An 18,406-nucleotide genomic window follows, 5' to 3' on the forward strand; every position below is an offset into this window, starting at 1 on the left:
AATGATTTGCAATAACAACCAACAATAACTAAAGACAAAATAGGTACAATGAATAAAAAGGAGTGGTCAGGATCTATACAAGAAACAATCTAAAAATCTAAAGCATCAACTCAGGCAGGGGTAAAAAAAAAATCAAACAGTGTTAAAGCCATTTAATGAATGGTTAAGAGAAAACCATACAAATCATTGTATGATGCCAAGTTAACACTGCAAAGATTCCTTCCTGGTCACAAGAAGGCATATGTGAACTTTACAATTGATGGATTCATTATCATTTCACAAATCCAGTGGTGAATCTTACCAGCAATCAATCATGGCACACGTTATAACGTGATGCTGTTTAGCCAAAAATATTTCAATTAAATGTAATCAGACTGCTAGCAATAACTTCCAGTCACAGGAATGTAGGAGCATACTAGCTCCAAAAAAGAAAAATCAGCTTGTAAATTGTAAAAATGGGACACTCTACAACAGTGCCTTCTAAGCTTTTATGTGCACATGAGTCACCATGGGCACACAAGTCAATGCAGATTTGCATTCAGTGGGTCTGGGGTGGGGGCCTGAAGAGTCTGCATTTCTAACAAGCTTCATGTGATGCTGATGCTGCTCTCAGTGAATATCATTGGGACAATCTTTTAGGTCATTCACTGTTGTGAAAAATGAAATGTTGGAGACAAAAAAGAAACTTGACTCATAACAATCAGTTCCCATGTAAATTGGTTCTTTTGGGATGTACTGTCATGATGCACTTGAAAATATTTCAGCACAAAAGTGTGAATACAAAAGTAATATGGAGATACAGTTTTACCAGTCAGAATTACAAATGGGTGGTAGTGATGGTTGCACAGTGTAATGAATGTATTTAAAACCGCTGCAATGTTCACTTAAAATGCTTATGATGGTAAATTTTATGTTTTGTGTATTTTACACAACAAAAAAATTTGAAAAAATAAAGTAAGATGAAATCAGTGAGGGAGACAAACCATAAAGAGACTCTTAACTATAGGAAACAAAATGAGGGTTGCTGGAGGGGAGGTGGGTGGGGGACAGGGAAAATGTATGATGGGCATTAAGGAGTGCTCTTGGTTGGGAGGTCGGGGTCACAGGTGGTGGGTATTATAGAGGGCACGGATTGCATGGAGCACTGGGTGTGGTGAAAAAATAATGATACTGTTATGCTGAAAATAAATAAATTTTTTAAAAATTCATATTAAAAAAAAAGAGTGCTCTTGATGTAATGAGTTCTGGGTGTTATATGAAACTAATGAATCACTAAACTCTACCTCTGAAACTAACAATACACTATATGTTAACTAACTGAATTAAAGATATAAAATTTTTTAAAATTTTATTTATTTGACAGAGAGAGAGAGATCACAAGTAGGCAGAGAGGCAGGCATAGAGAGAGGGGGGAGGAAGCAGGTTCCCTGCGGAGCAGAGAACCCAACGCAGGGCTCGATCCCAGGACCCTGGGATTATGACCTGAGCTGAAGGCAGAGGCTTTAACCCACTGAGCCAGCCAGGTGCCCCACGATATAAAAATTTTTTTGAAAAAAATCTACATAGCATGCAGATATTAACGTGGAGAGTCCAAAATATATACGTTTTGTAGAGTACTAACAAAGTTCTCAAAACATTCAGGGGGAAATAAAGAGGTAAAAACAATGGGAAAAGAAATAGTACTTATAAGAATTAGAGACCCAAAATCCAATCCATGAATTTTAGAAACCTTACATAACATAGCAAAATATTAAAACCTAATGCAAATTTTGCTAAAATGGGAAGAATCTTGCATTTGAAAATCTAAATGCTTCTCAGAGTTCTGTAGATTCTACTGAAAGATAAAAGACTCACACATTTTCATATACAGGAATTTTTTAATTTCAAAGATAAATGTTTATCAAATGATTTAAATTTTAATCAATATATTTAAGAACTTACTCTCCAGGACACTTTCTAAAGTTCTTCACTTGTGTTATTTTATATATTCTTTACATTGTCCTACTAAATTACATCAGTATCTCCATTTAAGAATGAGGAAATTGGTATTCAGAAAAATCAAGAAAAATAGCTTACCTAGTTCATGCTAGGCAAGGTTTTAAGTGGTAGAATCAAGATTAAAGCCCTCTTGGAAAAACAAACATTGTTAAAATGTCTATATTACCCAAAGCAATCTATACTTTCTGTGTAATCACTGTCAAAATAACACCAGGATTTTATATGGAGCTAGAACAAACAATCCTAAAATTTGTCTGGAACTAGAAAAGACCTCAAGTAGCCAAAAGAATTTTGAAAAAGTAAACCAAAGTGAGAGGCATCACAATCCCAGACTTCAAGCTGTATTACAAAGCAGTAATCATCAAGACAATGTGGTACTAGGACAAAAAAAATTGACACATAGATCAGTGGAACAGAATGAAGAACACAGAAATGGATCCACAGCTCTATGGTCAACTAATCTTCAACAAAGCAGGAAAGAATATCCAATGGGCAAAAAAAGTCTCTTCAAAAAGTGGTTTTGGAAAAACTGGACAGCAACATGGAGAAGAATAAAAATGGACCACCTTCTTACACTATACACAAAAACAAATTCAAAATGGATGAAAAACCTAAATGTAAGACAGGAAACCATCAAAATCCTAGAGGATAAAACAGAAAGCAACCTCTTTGACTTCAGCTGGAATGACTTCTTACTGGGCATCTCTCCAGAGGCAAGGAAAACAGAAGCAAAAATGAACTATTGGGACGTCAAGATAAAATATTTCTGCACAGAGAAGGAAATAGTCAACAAAACCAAAAGGCAACAGACAGAATGAGAGAAGATATTCACAAATGACATATCAGATAAAGGACTAGTATCCAAAATCTATAAAGAATTTCTCAAACTGAATACCACAAAAATAAATAATCCAGTTAAGAAATGGACAGAAGATATGAACAGACATTTATCCAAAGAAGACATGCAAATGGCTATAACAGACACGTGAAAAAAAATGCTCAGCATCACTCATCATAAGGGAAATATAAGTCAAAAGCACAATGAGATATCACCTTACACCTGTTAGAATGGCTAAAATGATCAACTCATGAAACGACAGATATTAGCAAGAACATAGAGGAAGGGGAATCCTCTTACACTATTGGTGGGAATGACAAATGGTGTAGCACTCTGGAAAACAGTATGGAGGTTCCTCAAAAAGTTAAAAATAGAACTACCCAGGAATTGCACTACTAGTATTTACCCGAAGGATACAAACATAGTGATTTGAAGGGGCACCTGCACCCCAATGTTTATAGTAGCACTATCAACAATAGCCAAATTATGGAAAGATCCCCAATGTCCATCAACTGATCAATAGGTAAAGAAGATGTGGTATTATATACAATGGAATATTACTCAGCCATCAAAAAGAATAAAACCTTGCTATTTGCAATGAGATGGCTGGCTCTAAATTGTATTACATTAAGTGAAATAAGTCAGTAAGAGGAAGACACATCTCATATGATTTCACTTATATGTGGAATTAAGAAACAAAACAGATGAACACAGGGGAAGGAAAAGAAAAATAAAATAAGATAAAAACAGAGAGGGAGGCAAACCATTAAAGACTCTTAACCATATAGAACAAACTACGGGTTGCTGGAAGAGAGGTGGGTGGGAGAATGGGATAACTGGGTGATGGGCATTAAGGAGGGCACTTTTGTGATAAGCACTGCATGTTATATGTAACTAATGAATCACTAAATCTTACTCCTGAAAACAATACTACATTATATATTAATTAAATTGAATTTAAATAAAAACTTGAAAGAAAAAAAAAGTCCTCTTTTCTTGAACTCCAAAATCTCACATCATGTCATCCACCAACCACATCAATCTGATTCCTCCTTCTCACTTCCTGGGTGAGTGCAAACCTTCTTTCTAAACCCCCATAGAGAAGCTTTGCCATGAGGAAGAACAGATCCCATTACCAGTATTTATACTAAGACGCTCATTCTTTCAACCAATATACTGTGAACTAAGTACCAGGAATGCTATAAATATCTGGGGAAACAAAGATTATTTATAAAAAGAAGGAAGGATACAAGAGCTGTAAGTAAAAATGGATTTTCTTCATTCTCTCAAGAACAAGCTAGAAGTAGAAGTATAAAAACCAAGCAGCAACAGCAATAGCAAAACTGTAAAATACTTAAGAATATATGCAACAAGTCAAGTATAAAACTAGTATAAAAAAACATTAAATTTTTATTCAAGAAAATCAATCAAGATATGAAAATGTAAAGACATACCAAGTTCCTAGCTGGGAAAAATGTATTTCATAAATATTCTATCCCTCCAAAAACTAAAAATATATACAACGCAATTTCCACAAAATTACTAGAAGTCTCAGTTTTAAGTCTTGGCTCTAACATCTTCTCAGCAAAGAGTTTTATCTTAATGTCTCTATTTGAAGAAGCCATTACTCTCTATAATATTGTCATGCTGGTTAACCTCATGGCACTACTTACATGTTAAGATTATCTTGCCTATTTATTTATTCATTGTAATTTTTATTCCATGGAAGTATATTTTCTAACTCTTTCACCATTATATCTTTCTTGCTTCAAAGGGTAGTAGAGGCAAACTAAAAATTCAATATATATTTGTAATCTCTTTTAGAATAAAAATAAGATGCCACAGAAGTCATTTGAAGATGTATTTAATTCAGTTTTGTTGGTTGGGGCAGCTTAAATCTCATGTTACATCTGAGCTGAATCAAAGGAAAGCATGGTATCTTCAGGGCACTGAGAGTGGCTCAGAGTGACTAAAGAGTACAATAGGGAATGGTAAAGGGGTGTCTGCATTAACAAAAGGAAGAGAAAACCATGCATCATTATAATCATGTTTAAAGAACATTTAGTAACAGGAAAATGTATACAATATAATATTCATAGTCTCTCATAGTCTCCACAAATAAGTGAAACCATATGATAATTGACTCTCTCTGCTTGACTTATTTCATTCAGCATAATCTCCTCCAGTCCCGTCCATGTTGCTACAAAAGTTGGGTATTCATCCTTTCTGATGGAGGCATAATACTCCATAGTGTATACGGACCACATTGTCCTTATCCATTCGTCTGTTGAAGGGCATATTGGTTCTTTGCATACTTTGGCGAGCATGGCCATGGCTGCTATAAAGATTGGGGTACAGATGGCCCTTCTTTTCACGACATCTGTATTTTTGGGGTAAATACCCAGGAGTGCAATGACAGGTTCATAGGGAAGTTCTATTTTTAATTTCTTGAGGAAGCTCCACACTGTTCTCCAAAGACGTTGCACCAACTTGTATTCCCACCAACAGTGGAAGAGGGTTCCCCTTTCTCCACATCCTCTCCAACGCATGTTGTTTCCTGTCTTGCTAATTTTGGCCATTCTAACTGCTGTAAGGTGATATCTCAATGTGGTTTTAATTTGAATCTCCCTGAGGGCTGGCTAGTGATGATGAACATTTTTTCATGTGTCTGATAGCCATTTGTATGTCTTGATTGGAGAAGTGTCTGTTCATATCTTCTGCCCATTTTTTGATATGCTTGTCTGTTTTGTGTGTGTTGAGTTTGAGGAGTTCATTATAGATCCTGGATATCAACCTTGTGTCTGTACTCTCATTTGCAAATATCTTCTCCCATTCCGTGGGTTGCCTCTTTGTTTTTTTGACTGCTTCCTTTGCTGTGCAGAAGCTTTTGATTTTGATGAAGTCCCAAAAGTTCATTTTTGCTTTTGTTTCCTTTGCCTTTGGAGACATATCTTGAAAGAATTTGCTGTGGCTGATATCGAAGAGATTGCTGCCTATGTTCTCCTCTAGGATTCTGATGGATTCCTGTCTCACGTTGAGGTCTTTCATCCATTTTGAGTTTATCTTTGTGTACGGTGTTAGAGAATGGTTGAGTTTCAATCTTCTACATATAGCTGTCCAGTTTTCCCTGTACCATTTATTGAAGAGACTGTCTTTTTTCCACTGTATATTTTTTCCTGTTTTGTCAAAGATTAATTGACCATAGAGTTGAGGGACCATATCTGGGCTCTCTCCTCTCTGTTCCACTGGTCTATGTGTCTGTTTTTATGCCAGTACCATGCTGTCTTGGTGATCACAGCTTTGTAAAAAGCTTGAAATCAGGTAACGTGATGCCCCTTAGAGATTTTTCAACATTTCCTTAGCGATTCAGGGTCTCTTCTGATTCCATACAAATTTCTGGATTATTTGCTCCAGCTCTTTGAAGAATACTGGTGGAATTTTGATCAGAATGGCATTAAAAGTATAGATTGCTCTAGGCAGTATAGACATTTTAACAATGTTTATTCTTCCGATCCAAGAGCATGGAATGGCTTTCCATCTTTTTGTGTCTTCTTCAATTTCTTTCATGAGTGTTCTGTAGTTCCTCAAGTACAGATCCTTTACCTCTTTGGTTAGGTTTATTCCCAGATATCTTATGGTTCTTGGTGCTATAGTAAATGGAATCGATTCTCTAATTTCCCTTTCTGTATTTTCATTGTTAGTGTATAAGAAAGCCACTGATTTCTGTACATTGACTTTGTATCCTGCCACGTTGACTATGGACTCTGAAAAACAGTCTGAGGGGTTTGAAGTGGTGGAGAGGTGGGAGGTTGGGGTACCAGGTGGTGGGTATTATAGAGGGCACTGATTGCATGGAGGACTGGGTGTGAGAAAAAAATAATGAATACTGTTATGCTGAAAATAAATAAATTTAATTAAAAAAAATGAAATCTGGTCATTCGCAACAACATGGATGGATCTAGAGGGTATCATGCTAAGTGAAATAAGTCAGCTAGAAAAAGATAAATAACATTATTTCATTTATATGTGGAATCTAAAAAACAAAATAAATAAATTGACTCATAGGGAGCAAACTGGTGGTTGCCTGAGGGGAAGGTCTGGGGGGATATATAAGTAGATAAAGGGGATTAAGAGGTACAAGCTTCCAGTTATAAAATAAGTCATGGGGACAAAAACTAAAACATGAAGAGTATATTCAATAATACTGTAATTAAAAAAAACAATATAATATTCAATGAAAGATGTTTTTAAAACTCGTGTGAGAGGGGGCCACCTGGGTGGATCATTTGGTTAAGCATCTGATTTCGGCTCAGGTCACAATCTTGGGGTCCTGAGATCCCCTGCATAGGACTCCTCACTCAGTGGGGAGTCTGCTGGTTCTATTCCCTTCCCCCCTGCCCCTCCCACTGCTCATGCTCCCTCTGTCTCTCTATCTCTCACTCAAACAAATAAATTTTATAAACCTTAAAACGGGGGGAGGGGCTTGTGTGAGGGAAGGTGGTGGAGTAGGATGCACCAGGAATTTGACTCCCCAGGTAAACAAAAATTACCCTGGCAGAATCTTTCTGATATAACTATTTTAGAACTCTGCAGTCTGTTGAAGGCTGCAAATTCAGAGAAGATTTGGATAATAAACTATGGTCAATCTCAGATCTTAGCTCTTAGCAGAGTCCTATCCCTTACCTTCAACAATATGTGCATGACAAACAGCTGTGCATGCATTCCTGGAGCAGTTTACACATAGCTCGTGAAAGACAGCATAGGAAAAAAAAAAACCCCGTCCTCAAGATATTGAGGATCTGTGCTCACAGCTGATTGTAGCTTCTGATCACAGAGGTGCAGACAAAGAAACAGGTAGCCATTGTTAGCAAGTCCCCCTATTGTTGATAGACCCTTCCCCTCTGACTGATGTGACTTCCAGGGAGTTTTAAAGAGCTAGTGCCCTTTTTTTCTCCCATTCAGTTCTTGGTTTTACCTTTTCAGGAGGCAGACATTAAAGACTAGGACACTCTTTCCATAGGACACTCAAAAACTACTGTATATACAGAAGAAATTAGAAAACGACTGTGCATTTTGAAGGGAAGTTTAGAAAAAAAATAAGAAAATATTGTTTATATCTCAGGCTGATTCTTGGTAAAAGATAGCCTTAACAACAACAAAAAAATGAAAACAACAAACAAAAACAATTGCAAAAGACAGCAAATCTTGGAGAAGGGGAACAATCCAATTTATAGAGTTACTGCATGATTAGATTCAAATGTCTAACATAGAACAAAAAAAAACCAAAAAGTGTACAAAAAATGGAAAAACATAGCTCATTTGAAAGAAAAAAATAATTTAACAGAAGCTATCTCTGTAAAAGATATGGCAGGTATTTTTCTTTTTTAAACTTCAAAACAATGATCTCAAAAATGATCAAAGAATTTAAGGAAAGTGTGGATAAAGTCAAGAAAATGGCATCTAAATAATGGAAATATGAATAAAGAGATAGAAAACCTGAAAAGAAAATAAAAAACATCCTGGAGCTGAAAAAGTACAATAACTGAAACTAAAAACTCACTAGAAGGATACTAAGCAGGCAGAAGATAGATTTAAGCAGGCAGAAGAAAGACTCAGTGAAGTTAAATACACGACAATGGAAATTATTGAAGCTGAGGAGCAGAAAGAAAAAGGATTGAAAAACAGCAAGCAGAGGCTAACGAACCTATGGAATACTAACAAATGAACAAATATTCACATTATGGAAGTCCCAGAAAAAGAAAAGAAAGGTATAGGGCAGAGAGGATATTGAAGAAATAATGGCAGAAGACTTCCCAAATTGGATGAAATCCATGAATATAAACATCCAAGAAGCTCAACGAACCTTGAATAAGATGAGCTCAGAGATCCATAGGAAGACACCTTGTAATCAAACTTTCAAAAGACAAAGAGTGAATCTCACAAGCAGCAAGAGAGAGAAGCAAATCATCACATACAAGAGATTTGTAATAACCTTATCAGAAGATTTCTCATCAAAAATTTTGGAGGCCAGGAGACAGTAGCCCTGTACATTCAAAATACTCAAAGAAAGTAATTGTCCTCCATGTTACACGGAGGACATGAGGAAGATGGAGGGAAGCGAGTTGGGGGAAATTGGAGTGGGAGATGAACTATGAGAGACTGTGGACTCTGAGAAACAAACTGAGGGTTTTGGAGGGGAGTGAGGTGACAGGTTGGCTGAGCCTGGTTGTGGGTATTATGGAGGGCACATATTGCATGGAGCACTGGGTGTGGTAAACAATGAATTCTGCAAAACTGAAAAGAAATAAACTAAAACAAATTTTTTTAATGTAAATAAATAAATAAATAAATTTAAACATGGAAAGGAAAAAAAAGAAAAAGAAAGTAATTGTCAACCAAGTATCCAATATCCAGCAAAATCATCCTTCAAACAGAGAAAGTAAGTTATACCCAGATAAACTAAAGCTGAGAAAGTTTGTGACCACAGACCTACCCTGCCAATAATATCTAGGGAGTCCTACAAATTGAAATAAAAGGATACTAGACAACACCTCAAACCTGGATAGAGAAATAAAGATCTCAATAAAAGTAAGTACATGGGCAATTAGAAAAGCAAGTGTTATTATAAGAATGGTTTGTAACTACACTTTTTGCTTTGTATATGATTTAAAGGACTAATGTATTTAAAGAAAAAACAATTCATTTAAAAGCTGACATTATTGTAATTTTGGTTTATAAATCCAAATACTGTAATCTACATAATTTAGGAGACTAATGGATTAAAAATATTTTTTCAGTTTATGTTCTTGGGCACACATGTACAAAGATGTAATTTCGTGTCATCAACAACTGAAAAAGAATGGAGATCCAGTTGTAAAAGAGCAGAGTACTTTGTTATGAAGTTAAGCTGCCATAAATTCAAATGAAAATGTTAAAGCATTAGGATGTTAAACATAATCCCCATGATAATCATAAAGAAAATAGCTATAAAGGGGTGCCTGGGTAGCTCAGTCAGTTAATCATTTGCCTCTTGGTTTCAACTCAGTTCAAAATGTCATAGGTCGTAAGACTAACTCCTGTGTCAGGTTACATGTTCAGCAGGGAGTCTGCTTGACAATTCTCTACCTATGACCCCCCCACCCTCTCTCTCTCTTTCTGTCTCTCAAAAAATAAATGAATATTTTTAAAAATAAAGTAGCTATATTTAAAAAAATAAAATAAATAAAAATATCAACGTTTTGTCTGTACTGTCATTTGTAAATATGTTCTCCCATTCTGTGGGTTGCCTCTTTGTTTTTTTGACTGTTTCCTTTGCTGTGCAGAAGCTTTTGATTTTGATGAAGTCCCCAAAGTTCATTTTCACTTTTGTTTCCTTTGCTTTTGGAGACATATCTTGAAAGAAGTTGCTGTGGCTGATATCGAAGAGATTATTGCCTATGTTCTCCTTTAGGATTCTGATGGATTTCTGTCTCACATTGAGGTCTTTTATCCATTTTGAGTTTATCTTTGTTTACAGTGTAAGAGAATGGTCCAGTTTCGTTCTTCTACATATAGCTGCCCAGTTTTCCCAGCACCATTTATTGAAGAGACTGTCTTTTTTCCACTGTATATTCTTTCCTGTTTTGTCGAAGATTAATTGACCATAGACTTGAGGGTCCATATCTGGGCTCTCTCTACTCTGTTCCACTGGTCTATGTGTCTGTTTTTATGCCAGTACCATGCTGTCTTGGTGATCACAGCTTTGTAGTAAAGCTTGAAATCAGGTAACATGATACCCCCCATTTTATTTTTGTTTTTCAAAATTTCCTTAGTGATTTGGGGTCTCTTCTGATTCCATACAAATTTTTGGATTATTTGCTCCAGCTCTTTGAAGAATACCGGTGGAATTTTGATCGGAATGGCATTAAAAGTATAGATTGCTCTAGGCAGTATAGACATTTTAACAATGTTTATTCTTCCGATCCAAGAGCATGGAATGGCTTTCCATCTTTTTGTGTCTTCTTCAATTTCTTTCATGAGTGTTCTGTAGTTCCTCAAGTACAGATCCTTTACCTCTTTGGTTAAGTTTATTCCCAGGTATCTTATACAGATGTAGTGAAAAGAAGGGCCATCTGTACCCCAATGTTTATAGGAGCAATGGCCATGGTCGCCAAACTGTGGAGAGAACCAAGATGCCCTTCAACGGACGAATGGATAAGGAAGATGTGGTCCATATACACTATGGAGTATTATGCCTCCATCAAAGGATGAATACCCAACTTTTGTAGCAACATGGACGGGACTGGAAGAGATTATGCTGAGTGAAATCAGTCAAGCAGAGAGAGTCAATTATCATATGGTTTCACTTATTTGTGGAGCATAACAAAAAGCATGGAGGACATGGGGAGATAGAGAGGAGAAGGGAGTTGGGGGAAATTGGAAGGGGAGGTGAACCATGAGAGACTATGGACTCTGAAAAACAATCTGAGGGTTTCGAAGGAGTGGGGGGTGGGAAGTCGGGGTACCAGGTGGTGGGTATTATAGAGGGCATGGATTGCATGGAGCACTGGGTGTGGTACAAAAACAATGAATACTGTTATGCTGAAAATAAATTTAAAAAATTAAAAACAAATAAATAAATAAAAATAAAACAAAATAAAGTAGCTATAGAATATACACAAAGAAAATTAAGGAGGAATTTGAACCTTTTTACTACAAAAAAGCCAAATAAACACAGAAGAAGGTAAGAATGCAAGAAATGAGACAAAAATGCTATTGGGAATAATCAAATAAATAGCACAAAGACAACAGCAAGTCCCTCCTTATCAATAATTACTTTAAATGTAAGTGGATAAAATTATCCAATCAAAAGAGACTGGAAGAATGGACAAGAACACATGATCCAACTATATGCTGACTAAAAGAGACTTGCTTGAGGTCTAAAGATATAAACAAGTTGAAAGTAAGAAGATGGAAAAAATTATTCCAAGCAAATAGTAACAAAAGAGAGTAGGAGAAGCCATACTAACATCAGAGAGAATTGACTTGAAATAAAAAATGTTACAAGTGACAAAGATGGACATTATATACCAATAAAAGATTTAATACAAGATAAAACGATTATAAATATTTATGTAGCACTGACAGACCATCAAAATATATGCTAACCATAAGTGACAGAAAGGAAAGGAGTATTAAACAATGCTACAATAGTACTTGGAGATTCCATACTCATTCACAATAATGAATAGAGCAGTCAGACTAAAGATGAGTAAGAAAAGAGATAAGCTAATGCAATAACCAACTAGATCTAACAGACATATACTGAACACTCCACTCAACAACAAAAACATACACATTCTTCTCAAGATCCCATGGGCCATTTTCCAGAATAGACTATACTTTGGGCTACAAATAAGTCTCAATATATTTTTTAAATAGATATACAAACTATCTTTCTGGATCACAATGAGATAAAATTAGAAAACAATCACATAACAAAAACTGGAAACTTCACAAAATTGTAGAAATTTTAAACCAGACTTTTAAACAACCATGGATCAAAGAACAAATCACAAGGAAAATTAGAAAATACTTAGAGACGAATGAAAGAAAAAACACAACATATCAAAAGTTATGGGATGCAGCAAAAGCAGTGCTAAAGGGGAAAAGAATACCCCAAATGATTACATTAAAAAATAGGAATAGGGGCGCGTGGGTGGCTCAGTGGGTTAAGCCGCTGCCTTTGGCTCAGGTCATGATCTCAGGGTCCTGGGATCGAGTCCCACATCGGGCTCTCTGCTCAGCAGGGAGCCTGCTTCCTCCTCTCTCTCTCTCTCTCTGCTTGCCTCTCTGCCTACTTGTGATCTTTCTCTCTGTCAAATAAGTAAATAAATAAAATCTTTAAAAAAAAAATAGGAATGGGCTCACATCAAAACCCAAAGCTAGCAAAAGAGGGAAATATAAAAGTTAGGAAAGAGAAAAATGAAACAGAAAATAGAAAACAATAGAAAAAATCAATAAAACCTAAAGTTGGTTCTTCAAAAAGGTCATCCAACTTGACAAAAAATTGGTTGGATGCACTAAGGAGGAAAAGAAGCCTCAAATTACTACAATCACAAATGAAAGTGGAGACATTACAACCAATTCTACAGAAATAAAAAAAATAATAGAAGAGCATTATCAACAATTAATATGCACAATTCCTAGAAACACACCACCTACCAAGACTAAATCATGAAGAAACAATCTAAATAGACCTGCACTAGTAAGGAGAGTACATTGGTAATCAAAAATTGCCCAACAAAGAAAATCCCTGGACCTGAGAGCTTCACTGGTGAATTTTAACAAACATTTAAAGAACCCAAATATATGGTCTACAAGCATTTTGGATATTAACTCCTTGCCAAATATATGGTTTGCAATATAAAATACATTGTTGTTTCATTTTGCTGACTATTTTTTCCCTCAGTGTACCACAGTCTTTGCAGCACCCAAGGAGACATTCCAATCTGTGCTGAAACAAAGGACAAGGGCCCAGATTCCAACAAAGTACCTAGAAGAGGTCAGCTCAGGGCTTGGACCTGGAGACACACTCTCTGGGAAACACACTTCCATCCTTTCTTCTAGAAAAGAACTCTGGGAAAGATTACTCTTGAGGACCATTGTCTCCTCAGGGCACAGCTGTAAGAGTGTGTAATGAGTCTCAACAATTACTCTGACTATGGCCAGGATGAAGACCTGAGGGAGACATGTTTAAATAGATCTTATAATCCGGCAAATAGCTCCTAATTTTCTCTATTCTATGACCCCCTTCTTCCCAAGGAGGAAGCTAGAGGCCTCATCTTCCTGCCCCACCCTTTCGGCTCCATGATTAGGAAACTCAGGGCTCTTCTTTCCAAACCATCCCAGTCCTAGCTCCTTCACCTCAGGTCCAGAGGATCAGAGACCTCCTCTCCAGGCCTACACTTGGCCCTTTCTGCAGCATGCCTGCCCCCCAGGGGGACTGTTAACAAGTGCTACAGCAGCTGGCTGTGAACTTCCCATTCATAGAAGAGGGGGGAAGGCCACAGGACCAAAACTCTTTTTGACAGCATTTGAGCTGACACCTCAGTAGGAGCTGTGAATGTTGGAGAAGCCGAGTCTTTATACAATGACAAATCAAGGATAGATAGCCAGCAACTGTACTACCTGAATTATTTCCTTTGACCCTCCGCAAAACCTCCAAAAGGTAAGTAGAATTATTTTTGTCATTTTTTCAGACCAAGAATGATGAACTGAATTGCAAAAGTCACAAATAGATGTACTAACAACATTAGGATTCCAACCTTGGCTCCAGAACCCAAGTTCTCAAGATCAGCATCAGCTATGGCTTACAACACTTGTTCTGAGTTTTGTTTTGTTTTGTTAAAGAGGATTTTAAAAAAGATTTTATTTATTTATTTGATAGAAGTCACAGCAAGAGAGGGAATACCAGCAGAGGAGTGGGAGAGGGAGAAGAGTGGGAGAGGAGTGGGAGAGGCTTCACACTGAGCAGGGAGCCTCATGTGGGGCTTAATCTCAGGACCCTCAGATCATGACCTGAGCCAAAAACAGGCTTAACGTACTCAGCCACCCAGGTGGCCCTCTATGTCTTTTAATTTAAGGGACTTGTTAACATTAGCTAATCCTCCATATTGCCAAAAGCCCCACCTCTGAAATATTACAGACCACATGAACTGTTCATAGTCTCTTGGCCCTTTAACATTATCGAACCCTCCAAACCCTTATATATTATGTGTAACAATAGGGAAAGTTATTTCAAAAGAGAAAACCAAATTCCTTTTGGCACAGAGTTTTTTTTAAGTACATCATATTTGGAGAAAATATAATGAGAACTGCATCTCTGTGACCGGCATATAATTCACACAGGCACCACAGGAGACACTGAGAATTTGTGGTTGAATTAAATATAGATTGAATTAATTATTGAGTAGAGTGCTCCTTGGAAAAATTAATGAATTACTTGGGATATCCTGAACTACAATAACAAATAGATCACAAAATGTATAACAACTTAAACAGAATAAAGTCTATTTCTGTCCTATGTAATAGTCCCTGCGGGTATCCTGGTGGTTCATGGCTCCGCTGGATATTGAGAACTAGGGACACAGGCTCTTTCTCCCATGGGACTCCACCAACACATTCAGCCTCCTGGCCATTTCCATCTAGTTGGAGGAAGCCCAGAACTGGAACACATGGGTTAGGATGGACCAGCCAAAACTCAGGCACATGAACACACATCAGTGCAAGGGAGGCTGGGAAATGTAATTTAATTGTGTGTCCAGGAAGAAGAGAACAACAGGGATTTGGATGACAGCTAGCAGTCTCTGTCATCGCTAGTATGCTGCAGAATGCAAGTGAGTCAAAGAGGAGAGAATCTGTTAATAAACAGTTATGGGAGCATTACAATATTTCAAGCAGGAAATGATGGAGTTCCAAAACCATAAGTAGAAAGGTTGAGTTATGTAAGCATTATTTTAAATGAACAATCAAGATCAGATGTAAAAGTGAGGGATACACTGGATGAGTGTGCTTCTGAACCTCCCACATGTGGGGAGCCCAAAATAGAAACCTTAATTTAATCCAAGAAATACTGAGTACATACTCGATATTTACTCTCTGTACATATTTCTTGATACGTACTCTATATGTACTGCCTGTGCATATTACAGTCTCTCTGGGGATATTAAAATAAACAAACTATGGTTTTCATTTTCAAATAAGCTTGCAAACACTTAGGTTGGAGTGTAGAGTATAGTGTATGGACAGACATGTTGGCAAGTAGAAATATGGGATGCATGTAGAAATGTATGTAGAAATATGGGAAAGGGAGCTCAAGCCTACAGATATAGACCTGAGAGTTTATTAAGCACTAAGTGAAATCACCAGGGCATTGGGTGACTCAACAAAAGAAATAATAAAGAAAGAGAAGAAAAAAGCTCTGTGATTATTGATATTAGAGAGTTCTCCAAAGTGGTACACCCTATCAAAAGAGGTGGTGAAATTCTTAGAAAAAGGGACATTTGGGGAGGAAATTCCCTAGGCTTGTTATTACTAGGACATAAATCCAGTGATCCTAGTGTCTTACAATCATCCAGTGTCACTGTAGACACCTGCTATTTCCTGGGCCTGGGGTCACTATTAGTTTGGTCATTTGGACAACTCCCAAGTTCATGGTTTGTCCTTGCAATAACATATCCTTTGCAGGGGCGTATTTTGTCAGATATTCCAAAATGCTACCCTTTCCTTGTCAAGTGTAATAAAATTGGCATCATGACTTTTGGTTTTTCCATTACACTGTAAAGTCCCTGAGAGCAAAGACTATGTCTAACATGTTGAATCAGTGGACTAAAAATTGTATTTTACACATATTTTTTCCATAAGCCTAGCAAAGTATCTAGCACATACAATATAATAAATATTGCTTAATTGACTAAATCCTAGGTGTTTGAGGGATGGTTCTGGGATGGAGGAGGGTGGGCATCTTTGATTCACAGATTGCTCACTTCTTAGACATTTTGTCAAGTGCTAATTGTTGATCAGTCCCACTGATGAGCAAGGATAATTGCCCAAAATGTTGGCTATCCCTGGATTCAGTAAACGCTTCATAGAGATTGCTGGTCACTTGAACCAAAACCGATGGATAAGGAAGATCATCACAGTAACTTCGCTAATATTTCTGGATTCCTCTCCCCTTTCTTAACAAAGGAGCCATGAGAGAAGACAACCAATCCTCTACCTTGGAATTCATCCTCCTGGGAGTTACTGGTCAGCAGGACCAGGAAGACTTCTTCTTCATCCTCTTCCTGTTCATTTATCCCATCACATTGATTGGAAACCTGCTCATCATCTTGGCCATTCGCTCTGACATTCGCCTTCACAACCCCATGTATTTTTTCCTTGCCAATCTCTCCTTTGTTGACATCCTCTTCTCCTCTGTAACCATCCCTAAAATGCTAGCCAACCATGTCTTAGGCAGCAAAGCCATCTCCTTTGGAGGATGCCTAACACAGTTGTATTTTATGATTGCCTTGGGTAACACAGATAGCTATATCCTGGCTGCAATGGCATATGATCGTGCTGTGGCCATCAGCCGCCCACTTCATTACACAACAATTATGAGCCCTCGGACATGTGTCTTCCTAGTTGTTGGGTCTTGGGTGGTTGGAAATGCCAATGCCCTCCCCCACACTCTGCTCACAGCTGGTCTGTCTTTCTGTGGCAACAAAGAAGTAGCCAACTTCTACTGTGACATTACCCCTCTGCTTAAGCTATCCTGTTCTGACATCCATTTTAATGTGTGGATGATGTACCTAGGGGTTGGAATCTTCTCCATGCCATTACTGTGCATCATCATCTCCTATACTCATGTCTTTTCCACAGTTTTACGGGTTCCATCCACCAAGGGTGTGCTCAAGGCCTTCTCTACCTGCGGTTCCCACCTCACAGTTGTTTCTCTGTATTATGGGACAGTCATGGGCATGTATTTCCGCCCTCTAACTAGTTACAGCCTCAAGGATGCAATCATAACTGTGATGTACATGGCAGTGACCCCGATGTTAAATCCTTTCATTTATAGTCTGAGAAACCGAGACATGAAGGCTGCCTTGGGGATACTATTCAGCAAGAGAATCTCCTCATAACCAATGTGTTAGTGGAGAATATAGTCACTAATTGGGTGCACTTTGAAATCTAACCCTAATATTCATCTCCTCCACGAAGCTGCCTTTGATCTTTTCAGCTACAAAGTCCTCTTCTCTGAAATCTAGAAACAGTTTATAATAGATCTCATTTAATTTATCACCTTGTACAGATTATTATCCTTTCAGCAGCACAGAAATATTGGGTTCATGTCCCAATTAAGCTACTCAAATCAGAGTAAAGTTGAAAAGGTCTGATGTTCTGCTTCCACATCAACATATTGGGATTAGTAATATCTGCCCAGCATGGCCACAGGATGTGAGGATCACAATAGCCCATGATTTAAAGGCTATAAATCACTATTCAAATTTCTGATTATTACTATTATGTTAATTACCCCTACTTTGCTTATAAATCTCTGAGGGCAAAAACTGTCGTAAGACTTTACTGTACCTCTCATGGTCTTGGTCATATAAAGTGTATCCATGATTCTTGTTGGAAAATGGGATGAACAAATGAAAATATCACTCTGAACTCTAATTTCATATGATAGACATAATCAGACTAGACTTTCTATACCCACCCAGTAAAATCTTTAAAGGAAATTACCTAGGCAGAGATTTTTGTTCTTACTGTATCATTGCTTAAACTAGACTATTTCTAAAGAGTATAAGATTCTGCCTATAATCTTAACAAAATGACACTCATTAACTGAGTTACTGCATTCTAAAGTAAAAAATATTCTGACTTACTTAATTACATAATGAAATAAAATTACAGTGACAAAAAATTGGGGTGCCAAATAAATGCAGAAAAAAAGAGCAGTATTGAAAATTATGTGACCTCATTTCTCCAGCCCAGGGAAGATGAGACCTTGATTCTGAATAATCAGCCCTGACATTTAAGTGA

At 37.2% G+C, this 18,406-nt stretch overlaps 1 protein-coding gene across 1 annotated transcript; it reads left to right on the top strand.

Annotated features, from left to right (window-relative positions):
* Positions 1-16,569: 16,569 nt before the first annotated feature.
* On the top strand, positions 16,570-17,499 carry LOC116577445 (olfactory receptor 1A1). The gene has a single exon (XM_032320652.1). It carries the CDS (start codon positions 16,570-16,572, stop codon positions 17,497-17,499), a length of 930 nt encoding a protein of 309 aa, XP_032176543.1.
* The last annotated feature ends 907 nt before the right edge of the window (positions 17,500-18,406 follow it).

This window comes from Mustela erminea, chromosome 18 (genome assembly GCF_009829155.1).
Source record: "Mustela erminea isolate mMusErm1 chromosome 18, mMusErm1.Pri, whole genome shotgun sequence".
NCBI lineage: Eukaryota > Metazoa > Chordata > Mammalia > Carnivora > Mustelidae > Mustela > Mustela erminea.

Excerpts from the sequence above, each read along its gene's own strand:
- LOC116577445 (XM_032320652.1), top strand. The coding sequence starts at position 16,570 with ATGAGAGAAGACAACCAATCCTCTACCTTGGAATTCATCCTCCTGGGA.